The sequence below is a fragment of the Podarcis raffonei genome, chromosome 9, assembly GCF_027172205.1.
Source record: "Podarcis raffonei isolate rPodRaf1 chromosome 9, rPodRaf1.pri, whole genome shotgun sequence".
Lineage (NCBI taxonomy): Eukaryota > Metazoa > Chordata > Lepidosauria > Squamata > Lacertidae > Podarcis > Podarcis raffonei.
The window spans coordinates 41,214,987-41,227,976 of NC_070610.1; the positions used below are offsets into that span (position 1 = coordinate 41,214,987).

At 39.8% G+C, this 12,990-nt stretch overlaps 1 protein-coding gene across 5 annotated transcripts in view; it reads right to left on the reverse strand.

Annotated features, from left to right (window-relative positions):
- Nucleotides 1-2,960: 2,960 nt before the first annotated feature.
- The window catches only part of ARFIP1 (ADP ribosylation factor interacting protein 1), a 36,182-nt gene continuing 26,152 nt past the window's right edge, over nucleotides 2,961-12,990 (reverse strand). For all 5 annotated transcript variants that reach the window (XM_053403091.1, XM_053403090.1, XM_053403092.1 and 2 more), the window contains 3 exons: nucleotides 11,893-12,050; nucleotides 9,241-9,415; nucleotides 2,961-4,370 (listed from right to left, as the gene is read on the reverse strand). In XM_053403091.1, the coding sequence (XP_053259066.1) occupies nucleotides 4,212-4,370; nucleotides 9,241-9,415; nucleotides 11,893-12,050 (492 nt within the window). In that variant the 3' untranslated portion in view covers nucleotides 2,961-4,211. The remainder of the gene's footprint in view (nucleotides 4,371-9,240; nucleotides 9,416-11,892; nucleotides 12,051-12,990) is intronic.

Sequence of the window (12,990 nt, forward strand, 5' to 3'; positions counted from 1 at the left end):
TTACTTAGTAGTTTTGGATAATATGTGCCGTCTGAACCTCAAAATGTGCCTATCTATGCAACAACAGAGAGCATGTCAGTAACCTATTTCAAGATTCATGTGAGGAATTTTGTATTTATAACTCCTGCATCTTATTTGGTACATGGGACACTCCTAGTGTATAATGAGTGGTTGTGAAATCCTTCACTATCTCCTCTTAATTTCCTTAACAATGAGATAAAGAGCACAATCTGAACTCCTGGAGGGAAGTAGTGAGTGATGGGAGTCACTGCGGCATCTGGTGTTCCACCATTTGTGGCAGCCAGAGTAGAAGGTGGGGCGCGAAAAGAATACATTTGCTGCACCAGCTCCAGGCTGGCGCAGCAAACAGGTGTGGCTCAGACTCCTCACAAGATTTGTCAATCGATACGAGCACCTTAGGGTCCAGTGGCTCCTTGGCTAGATCAGTTCCATATTTCTTCATTCCAGGGTTACCGTATTTCACCACGTAAGTGTCACATTTTTAATGCCGATTTTTCTTTTCAAAAAAGAGGGGTGCGGCTTATGCGTTGGCAACCATTATGTGGTGAGATACAGTAAATGCATAGCTTAGCCTGGGTCTCTTAACCCCGCCCTGCAAGCTCCCCACGGAGAAGTAGGCCCACTGCAAGGGCCCTGTCTTAGGCACACACCCCTCTAGAGCAGGCAGTTTACAATTGCTGGGCATATCCACGGGCCCAAGCCGCATGCCTCTGGCCAGGACCTTGCCACCACATTTCTCCTGTATCTCCATACTCCTCTCGGGTGAGGCCTCCTCAGCAGCTGCCTTCACTCCTCGCACAAGGCTGCCTCATCCTTCATCCTCCATGGGTTGAGGGCCGGCTCAGCCAACAGGCAAGTTCCACAGGTAGGAACAGGAAGAGGCTGGGAAACAGCTGTGCTAAGAGCAATTTCATTTACAAAAGCGGGCAAATGCTGTCAGGCAAAACTAATGTCCCACCAGCAAGGCATTTTCACTCTTGCGACTATTATGTGGGGAATGCTCTGGGGACGGCTTTTAGGGTCTGAAAAAGGGGTGGTGGTGCGACTATTATGCAGTGAAATACGGTACATTGACTACCACTGGTAGTAGCTTCTCCTATCCATGCTTTCAGTGGGTAGAGCAGGGACCTCCACAGTAGGCCACTGCCACATCTAAATCCACTCCAGGTTTGGATTCATTTATCTGTGTTTATTTCCTTTCAGTGGAGAGAAGCCAATGCTCCTAACAAAGTTCAAAAAATTCCTCCCCTCCAAAAACACCCACTTCCCTGATCCCAGCTTTCTAAGATATGCAAGTCCCTATATTATCTTACAAACCTTGATTTAAAAAAAATCAAAAAATCAAAGCACTAAGCATCCTTTGAAACGTTCAATTTTATTACATCCACATCAAGCTGGATTTGATCTAGTCCCAGTGTCTTTGATCTAGTCATAAAGAACTATCCTTACAACTAAGAGCTTAGACACTGCAATGTTTACTAGTGCACCCTTCATAGAAGCACTTAAGCTTGCACTAGAAAAGTGGTGGAATCTAGTGCATTTATAGTGTGATTGCATTGTGCCTTACTGTTCACAGAGTCATAGAACTAAAAAGTAAGAGGGAACTCCAAGGGTCATCTAGTCCAACTCCCTGAGACAAAAGTGATCCTGATTTCTATTTCAGTTACTACTGATCTATGCTTCTGACACCAGTATGGCAGTATGACAACCTGCAGCACCGGAAAAAAATATGTAGATTGCATAATACAAAGTACCCCATTCAATTTACACCTATTTGTGTATGTAGATTATTTTGCAAAAGATTTTATGATTTTCCTTGTGTGATGATTTCAAATTCTTCAGTGCAGAATTTGAAATTCTTTGATAAATATTTCATGACCTGTACCTCCAGACAATTTCTCAAACTGATATACAGAAATTCACCATGTCACACAGTGCCATAAGAAGTGAGAAATGCAAATAGAGAAGGAAAACGACAGTGACAAGTAAAAACAGAACTCTAGGAACAAACTCAGGGTTTCTGTGAAGTCAGTTATTATCAAACTGAGGCACAAAAGATGTAAACTTGGCCAATAGTTGCTTTGTGAAAATGCCAGATAAGTTTTAAAGGAGGAAGTTTGAAAGCTCAAGGCAGGACCCAGCCTCCGTTTAGCCATTTTACTGCATGGAGATGTCACACGCGAAGTTGAAACTTATGAAGGATTCCAACAGCACAGCCTAGGGCTGGAGGAAAGTATAAAATGATAAATGGGGCTAGGTACTTAAAAAAGAAAGAACTGTCTTAGGAAAGACTGAAGAATTAGGGGGAGACAACTAAATCTACCCAGCTGACACACAAGTTTTGCTATGCTTGCTATATTGTCATCTTGAGAGTTAGCCATTTCACATTACCAGAGCTGTGGCCATGAGGATGTAAGCAGGGAAGAGACAGTTTAGAAAGTTTTTGTTTATATGTCAAGCAAATTTCCAGCCAACTAGTACAAAAGCCAGGATGACTGTTAACTTAGCTGTAAACATTTAAAAACATCATAATACATGGAAACACATGAATACCACTTCTATTCAGAGGGTTTGTGTTTTTTGGGTACCACAGGCTCACCTTGTCTACCCCGATAGTTTTTTGTCCCATATCCAATGTTCCAGCTCTCAGTCCACACAAGACAAAGCAACGGAACATGCTGTTTGAAGGAAAGTGAACCAAGGGGGTGAAGAAGAGTACATTTCTGCTGCAGCCCTGCTTCCTCAAGAACATTTGCTTCCCTTCCTAGCAGTGGAGGAAAAAAGCCATTGGAGGAAAAAAGTCCCAGTCAGAAAGGCAGCTAATCATATCTTGTTTGTAGGGCTATGGCTAATAAAAGTATCCCCAAGGCTTAGCTGGAAGAAAAAGAAGGTTTGTGCAAATGTTAATCCACAAGTCCCATGAAATAAAGGAAACAGACTGCAGCAAACACCTTTAGTATGAAAACAAAGTTAACAATGGAGGCACATTCTGAGGAATGGTAACTTGGTAAAGTTATTGCAAGAGAAAAAATCCAATTGCAAAAAGTCATTGAACAGACAAGAATGTAATAAGGAATGATTTAAAATGTACTTGATACACACATTACATTAAGACTTAAACTAAACCATTTTAAGAAGCAACTGAATCATTTCAACATATAATACATAATTGTACAATCCATATAAACTGTTAAGTTATTTTAAGTACTTCATTTATATAAACACAAAAAGCAGTGAATAATGTGCAATTGAGGATGCTCCATAACAGTGAATTTTAAAAGGCTGTAAGAGAACAGAAATGTATGTTTAATAAAGGTTACACTATTGAGAAAAGAAACAATCAGTCGTATTAGTCATGTGACATGGTCTGCCGTTCAACAGAAGTACACACAACCCAGACTGGCCTCAGACTGTCTCTTTAAAAAGTCATTAATCCAAAGAGGGTTTCTTACAGATTATGTACACTGGGTACAAAGTGTGTTGCAAAAGGCACTTCTGAATTTAAGGCAAGTAAAGGTATTTTTTTTAATAGACATTTAAATATTAAAGAAGTAGGGCTATGGTCTGCTTCTCCAACAGTTCCTCTTTACAATGCTAAAATGTGTTTTCAAAGCTTCAGACCAAGAGGGCAATTCTATATTTAGTGTTTCTGAACCACAAAATTGAATGATCCAACATTTTTTTAAAAAGCTATTTGCTGCAATTCCAGGTATCAGCCAGCCACTGATATTTTGTGGATGTTGCTTGAAGGCCTTCCTTATATTATTACTCTGTAAAACATTTATTCTTTTAACACATTTACATGAAAAAAGAATCTTTAGAGAAGCTTAATACATTTATATAAAATATCTGATGTTGATACAAACCATGAGCATCTCCCTTTGAAAAAATTCTCATCTAGCCACCACAATTACCGGAGATCACGAACATCTTTGTCAGTGCAAATCTATATTTCCCTACTACAGAAAACCATCCACCCTCAAATACAAAAAAGATCTGTTTCTGAAATGGCAAGTTACATTTGGTTACATCCATCCACCCTCCCAAACTATTATAGTAATTATTATCAAGGGGGAAATTAAAGCTGCTTGTGCAAGTATCATTACAAACAGTCCTCCTTATACAAATTCATTGATTCTCATTAGGTGTACAATATTCTTGGTTGATCAAGGGATCTTCATGCTGTGGTCCTATTGCTGATCTTCAAGCCAGGATGGAGCATCTACTCCAGGCGTTTTCAATTTGATATGGAATAGCTTAAGAGTCTGTTCAAGCTGTTTTTGATTCCCCGCAAAGTATGCTGCAATGGCATTGTGGAACAGAACAAGCTGATTGTGCAATACTTTCACCTGTGGACAAGGATAAAGTTAAAGATGAAATGGCATGTAACTGAATATTGAAGAAGATCAGAGGTTAACCCCAAGGTGTTCCAGTTTTAAGAACAAACAAATAGTTTTCCAACATTCTTCACAGTTAAAAAGCTGTGCAGATGTGGAATCAGTAGCTGCTGATATGAGAGGGAAAACAAGAGTGCAGTATATGGAGGCCGAGAGAGTACCCAAACATTTTGGAGCTTCAGAGTTTAAAAAAATCCTAAATTCTTAAGCCTCAGCACACCCTGGATTATGTCAAGTATCTTCCAACAAGCTGCCGTCATCAGGAGGTAGGCCAAACATTCTACATCTGCAGACATTCTTCAAAATGACAACAGCACAAAGCACATAATTCAAATGATGCTACATATAGATGAGTGGTTTTTAATTATAAATAACAAAAAAGGGGAATGGACTGCCACTTTCTTCACAGGACATTGCTGAAAAACACTTCAGCCAATATTCCAATCTAAGTGTCCAGGAGGGACAATGGACACCATTCAGGTGAAAACAGTAAGAATGAATTTCTATCAGATATGTCCAGAAGAGCAGAACAAATGCTGCAGATGACTGAATGGATGGAAACCCCTGAAGGAGACTAGTAAAATAAAAGTTGTGGACTCCTATAAGAGAGGCGTCTGCTTCATCTTTTCACATACATACTCAATTTTGATCCGTGGATATTCTTAAAATTTAGCAGTACTATCATCCTTTTCTGTTATTATTTCACCTCTGCAAAATTGACTTTTGTTTCCTCCAGAACTCCCTCCCTCTCTCCCTCCCCCCCTCTCTCCCCACACACATCTTCTAGCTTAGGACAAAAACTTCCATGAATCTGATCCACAACTTATGCCATAATAAATTTGTTAGTTTTTGAAGTGTTACAAGTCTTTTTTTAGTTTTGCTACAACAGATAAACATGACTATCCCTCCAGAACAGGCATAGGCAAACTCGTCCCTCCAGATGTTTTGGGACTACAACTCCCATCATCCCTAGCTAACATCAGGGATGATGGGAGTTGTAGTCCCAAACATCTGCAGGGACAAGTTTGCCTATGCCTGCTCCAGAACGTCTGGAAATATGCTACATCAGTTAACTGTAGCAGTTACCATTTGGGCTCCCCGCAGCAACTTTTGCTACAAGGCAAACAAATACGATCTCAATTGATATTCCTTCCCTTTAATAAGCAAAAATATAGAGTGGCAATCTTGCAACACATCAAAATAAAAGCCAATGTAAAAAAAGGCATCAGTGCTGTATGGCAACTATTTGTTCATTGTTCACTTCTTCTACTATTCAGTCTTTTGGGTGTTTACAACTAAAGGCTGGGAAACCAGACTTCGTGGGTGAACTATGTGGGATGGACACACTTAAAATAATATGAACATCTGATTACAATACTCAGACAGCACACCTAGACATTGCTGTATTTTACTGACTAAACAGAATTTTAAAATCAAGTGTTTTGAATTAGATTTATGTATTCGCTTATAATTCACAATACTTTTAATGGCAGCCCATAATAGTCAGCAATACTCATACATACCAATAGAGCAACACTGACGTAAAAGAAAGCATAAAAGCCCCCAAAATCGTATTCCAAACATTGGAGGTCCCCCAGAACTGTTTTTTTTGGGTGCAGGGAAGGAGTAAAACTGAAAGTTCTGTAGTGCAAGCATAGGATACAACCCATCATATCTGAATACTTTCTATAAAAAGGGAAGTGGCAACAAGGAACAATGTATGCTTTTTTCATTTACTATTTGAACGCTAAATGCACATCTATAAAACTAGCTTGTGTTCAAAATGTTCAGAACTGTTGCGAATGTATGGGACAGAGCACATTTTTATGAATGTTGCTATAACTGTAGCTTTATCTTTTACTAATGCCATCATTAGAAGACAGCAAAGGCTTTTAAATGCATTTTTGAATTATTGAAGTAACCTCAAACTAAAAGATCTCTGTGCCATGCCACATATAGTTATTTAAGATGACAGATCTTCTGGAAGTTCCATTGTCCTGAAGTTTTAATACTTTACATTTATTTCTTGGAGACGCAGGTGCTTTAAAGGAGTGTATGGTATAGAACTCAGCAACTTAAGGGAGAAAATTATAGGTCCCATGGCTCCCACACACCCTTCTAAGATCAACGCAGTGCAAAAACAGGATATTGCAAAACAATTATGTTCCCTCAAATCTTCCCATGAAGAAGTGGATTTCACTACAATCCAGAGGCCTGCAAAATTATTTTCAGGCAATTATTTATATTCCTATATTCCTCTATCTTTCAGTATCAAATATTTAAAGGCTTCTTCTTAGCCACAACTTTGAATCATTAGCTTTGAATCTCAAATAGCAGGTATGTCCCTGAGGAAAGCTGGGAGAAGGCTAAAATCCTGTCCCCTGAAATCTAGCTTTCTGTATGCTGTTACTGCTGATCAAATGATTGGCACCAACAGTGAGCATTCCTTGCCAAGGAACGACCAGAAGGACTTTAAGGCTCCCAATTGTTCCTTGGCTGCTACATTTCTACCAACCCCACATGATGTCAGGTGTGGTGCAGGAGGGCGTAGCTTGGGGAAAACAGCCATACTGGGATCCATGCCAGGTCAAACTATGCCCACAGGCTGGAGATTCTCCATGCATGCTCTAAAGCAGAAGAAATTTTAGATCTTTTTCTTGTGTGTATGGAAGAGAAGGAAGAGGGGACTGCTATGTCCAAAACTAATCCACAGACATAAGTAGTGCTTCATGGTTACAAATAGACAAAATCAAAAAGAGTGATTTCCATGAGAAAATGACCCCCCCCTAATTTGGGTGCCATAAATTCCTCTGACTTTTGCCTGCATGTGGCTCAAAACCAAGGGGAGCTTACCAGAATTTGCTGTTCCCCACAGTGAATAAATACTATATGAGGCACTTATGGAAGCACTAGTGTGCAAACAGAAGCATGCTGATCCCAGCAGGACCTTCCACCACTACCACAGATTGCTTCATTGCAAAACTATTTACACCAGATGTGGATGACATTTCAGAATATTCTGCTACTCAAAATGTGCAGAGATCTATACAAGAGTGGATATTATTGGTTACATTTAATAAGGTGCAATCTGTGCAAACATAGACTAGGCTAGAATAACAGGTAGTGCTGCTAACTGTCAAAAGAGTTTTTGACATCTTACAGACACTTATCACTGCACATTGTCAGTACAGCTTTTTATTTTTTGTGAAGAGAGCAAAGATATCAATTTATCTTAACATTTGAATGGCTGCCAAACCTCCTTCCCCTTAGGGTGTCTATAGCTAATGAAGTCACTGTGACATAATTCAAAGACAATCAACATAAGAATTATTGACCCTCAAATTACTAGCCTTAGCAAATTTCTGAAAATGATGCAAAGGAGAAACCTGCAGCATTTTAAGTAAACTATCTGACAAATATTACAGAACTACATTCAGTTCATAGGATGAAGTCTCCACCTTCCCCTCCTTTCAACCCACGCACATCAGTCACAGCTTGCACACAGCTTCTGCCACTCATTTCCCTGTAAGCAGCCAACACAACAGGTATAAATATGGAACTGTCTTAGAAGTACATATATGTACCTTCAATGTGGTAGGTACCAGATTGCTGCTTAACATGGTGCAAATAGAACTATTAACCAGTCAGATAGTGGCTCATTATAGAGTTGTCCTACTGCTTCAAACTAGCACTTTTAATCAGTGGGCTATTACACATGAAACAAATCTTTTGGGAGGTTTGCCTTTGCCCAACGCAGCTACTTGTCATATACAGAATAAAAAAAAAAGTCTTGGCCCCTTTTTGTATAGAAGTTCATTGTACTCCAATTCTGATAGCAATCGACACTACTTATATGTTAACAAGAATAGCTATAGCTGTTACATTCCACATATTTAGCCAAAATGACATATTTGGTCAGGAAACAGAGGTCTACTAATGGTAGTACTGAAACTGGAACTCAATGATATTGGCCAGCAAACACTAACCAACCACCCAAAATTACAGAGTTTGGTTTCCAAGTATACCCTAATGTCAGAAAGAGAAACATTCAGTTCATGTTCTGAGCTTTTCTCCAAAAACTGAAGCAAGTAAGCATACGTTAGATGACATCTCAAGCTTCAGATAAAAAATGAATTTGCAATCTAATTTGGAACTCAAAACAAAAGCAGTTCTAGGAAGGGAAGAGTGCTGGCAAAACTTATGCTTGCCAGACAATAAAGCATTTTAATTTCACCAAATATGACAACTATTTCAGAACTGAGGGGGCTAATATCACCTCTAGAAGGTGTGTATGTGTCACACTTTCCCTTGCAGTAAAGCAGGACTGTTAACTGTTGTGGCTGCTCATTACATACTTCTGCTAGACTATCGATCAGTGGCAGGGGTTGAAACTTATGTCCATGTCACTGTAGCTCAGCAGCCAAAATTACCAGCAGGGTTAGTGTTCCACTCCTCCCTTTACAGTGGTGAACTTTTATAATCAGTTGAGCCCTGATTTTATCTGTCTTCAAGGGCTCCAAGGGTCCTCATGAATAGTCAGGTACATTACCAACCCCTTGTTGTCAATATGGCACTGAAATAATTTTAAGGTGTCCTGCTACGCACAAACAAGAAAAACAAAAAGGAGTTAAGAATAGAAAAAGAATCTGATTTAATGCTCTTACTCAAATCTATTCTAGTACTTACCTGTCAGAAGTTTAAATACTTTAGAAAAGAGACAGATATAATCAAATTCAATAGACTGTGTGATCTAATATATAGTTGATAATGCAAAGTTGAATTTCAAGTATATAGCAAATTAGGAAGTAATGCAGTTCCTTACCTTGTTTTCCTCCAAAAACTTCAATTTAACTGATACATCATTGCGCATTTTGTCATATTTCTCCTTATGTATTTGGAATAGTTGTTGCGACTGCTCAATTTTTGGCAATGTGTTTGCATCTCGTGGGCCAAGATTCAGCTCCTCTAGATCTGTGCGATAAGCATCATATTCAATCCTGAGAAGAAGAAAGAATTAAAATGACCTGTGCATATTTGCATGGAGCAATAGAAACACATATAAGTCTGGCGCCCCCCAATTTTAAAGGCTTACATATCATCCCGTCCATGCAAGTAACCCAGGTATCAGTTCTTGCAATCAGAAAAAGGGAACAAAGGCTCCCATTTGGGAATATGATATGGACCGAAGTAATGACAGAGTGATAACCAATAAGTCTGTCTGCTTACTTAACAGCAATCTTTTGCTTCTCACACTACCCTGGGTCTCACCAATACATGTAACAGATGTTTTCAAAAGATTACAAATGTATGATAATATGGGGGAAGCTAAAATCTTTTATTTTGTCATCTGGAGCCTCTTACAAATAGTTCCACTTTCTGTGCCTGGTAGGAATTGGTTATAAATGAGATGGGGAGATCAGATAGCGTTCATATTGCAGGTTTCAACAATAATGCTCATGGGAGCATGCAGGGTATTTCGCAATACTGTAAGCTACAGAACACGGGTGGCAAACTTTTTTTGGCTTGATGAGCCAGATCTTTATCTGACCAAACCACATCGGCCAGCTTTGATAGTACAACCCATCTGTCAATCACCTGACTTCATTATGATTGCAGATGACTGGCAGGTGGGCTGTTCCACCCATGAAAGTCCATTGCACAGCACTTCCTAAGCACTCTACAGCCAGTTGGTTGTTGGGCACTTGGGAACCACAGTATGTGGGGCTTTGCTGCTCCTATAGCACCAAGCAGTCTGCCTTGAAACTGTTGCTAAAATGCAAAGAACAAGCTTCATTTAAACAGCGTTTCAATGCAAACCTTTGGTGCTGTATGAGCAAGGTGCACCCAACGAGTGGCGGGAGCGCACCTTTCTCCAGCAGAGGAAAAATCGATAGCACACTTTAAGCTCCCAATTATTACTTTGTAGGCATGTTGATACCTGCTCCAATGGCGGGTGTGGTTTAGGGGAAATGGCTCAGCAGGCCAAATAGAGAGGTCTGGGAGGCCAACTTTGGCCTGTGGGCTACAGGTTTCCCACCCTTGCTTTAGAATATTTTTTAGCAATAATGGATGGCATTTCCACCCTTGACTGATCTCCACCCTTCCCCTCATCAAGGGAGATACTGACTTTTTAAAGACTTTGCGACTGGGTGCCCCAGGAGTCCTTTTGTTGGAGCAGAACTGCAGAGGAAGTGTGGAACCAGCTGTTGCTAATGAATGCCATCCACCCAGAGAGCTACAGAACCAGCAAGGTTGAGCCCCTCCTTCGAGTTTTGCCTTTTGGAGTGCCTCTTGCACCCCTTTAATTGTCTGAGGGCCCTCTTTGGTGACAGAAAGAAGTACCAGGGAGGGGTGTGTGCAGTTCAACGCATCTTTGGGTGAGACAGAGCAATCCGGGTGAGAGCCAGATTGCTATCAGGAACAGCAAATCTCTGAGTGACGGATGCGTGGCAATGTGTAGTGTCATTTATGTGGTTCTGTCAGTGAATGGTTTCATTGTCTCCTGGTGCTTCTGCAGTACATTTTTGTTGAGTGGAAGGAGTGGCGGGTGATAGCGGTTGTGATTGAGTGGGAGAGTGATTGTGTGTACTGGTGGATGTGTGTGCAGTACTGAATGAGTAGTAGGTGATGTATGATTTGTATAAATACAGGCAGAATGTGTGAGTGTGATGTGTATGTGTTAATGGGGTAAGTGTTTCATTTTGTGAGTCAGACTGCCTTGGCAAAAGGGAGGCTGAACTCTATAAAGATAAAGATGTCTCAAAATCTGTAGCTTTGCTGCTTTTATTTTTTATTTAAAAAATGTTTTATGGCAGTGAATTATATGGTAATTTCTCAGTATTCATTGTACTGTACTGTATTGTATTGAATTGTAATTGTTATTTTGTAAACTGTATAGAGACTGCCTTCAGTACTGAGTGGTATATATTAAATGAGTAAGATAAAAATAAAGTCATTTATAAGCAAGTACTAGAAACTATGGCATGGCCAGATCTTTCTCTGAAATGTTCCCCACATCAACTCACACCCTCAAATAGATTAATTTTGAAGATGAACAGCAGCTTGCTTCTTCAGCAGTGGAAAAGGACCAGTAAGAAAAGCTATGAAAAAAGCTGTAGCTACATAATATGGTTTCCTGACATGCTTATAAATTTGTTTTTGGGATGCAGACCAAGAACTGGTGCATCAGTTGGGTAGTTTTCACCTGCCCTCCACATCCCTGTTTCCTTTTATGTCATGTCTTAAGCCCAAGGGCAGGGACTGCTTTGTTTGCTATTGATCTCATGTAAGCTGATCAGGGAGGGCTTTCCATCTAAACAGCAGGGTAAAAATGCCTCAGACAGTATATTTGAATTTGTTTCTGTGGACAGTATGTCTTAATGAGATCTAAACTCAAGATTCAACGAACAACTAGCCTATGTGTTAAAACTACATACTTCAGGAAGACATCAGATAATATTGTATAATCCATTACCTGGCACTTTCATATTGTTTCACGGTTATTAATGTGTCCTCAATAGTTTTGTTCACCAAAGTGTTCACACTAGCAATAAAAAAGTTAATTGCCCCAAGCAGAGTTTCACCGTTTTTAGCAAGAAGTTTCTGAGTATCTGCATTGTATCCAAATTCCTCCTGTTAAGAGATTGGAAATATAAGTGTTTTTGAATGCTTAACTTTCCATTATTTATTAAACGCCAAATTATTGACACTATTCATAGCAATCAAGAGACTTCAAAGCCTTAAAATAGCCTGTGTTAGTTTACTGATTAGCTTCTCTCACAAAACTGAATTCTCCATTTGTAAGAACTTTATTCTATATGCTACAAGTCTATAATCATTTTAAAAGTGGAATGAATGGCTTTTCTATGGGCAAAAATTGTGGTGTCCTGTTTGTACATAACACTACGATAATTTCATTAATCCATGGCTTAGCTAATACGTGCAAACCATACCCAGTAGTTTAATTATGGTTCATTTACTTCCAGCAAATCATCATCTGAAGCCATGGCTTATTTTTAGCTTATGAACTTGATTTGTTTTAACTATGGCTTACTGTTATGCACAAACACTCAAGCATTCTTGGCTAGTTGGGCTACTGCACCCCAAATGCTCACCAAACTACAAAGGCACAAGGCAAAACCAGCTGGAAAACAAAGCAAGTTTTGGAGAAATGACTTACTGTTGTTTGATCATCTGTGGAATAACTCACGGTTCGTATAAGAAACCATGGCTTAACATTACGCACAAATAGGTACAGGTTCTGCCCTAAATTAGCTTATTGCAAATATTGAAACGAATGTGCAGAGATTAGCTAGAGTGGGCACAGGGAACCTCCGGCCTATGTGCCAGATTTGGTCTGCCAGGCCTCCCCACTTGGCTTGTGAAGCCATTTCCCAAAACCATGACCGCATGCCTCACAACTGATGTCATGTGATGTTAGGTGTGGAGCAGTTGGAGACATGGTTGGATCAGCTGCTTACAGAGCTAACCCCTAGGGAATGCAGGACCAAAATATCTGCACATCGGCTCTTGTCTGGCAAATTCAATCCTGCAGGGCTCAAGTGCATGAGCA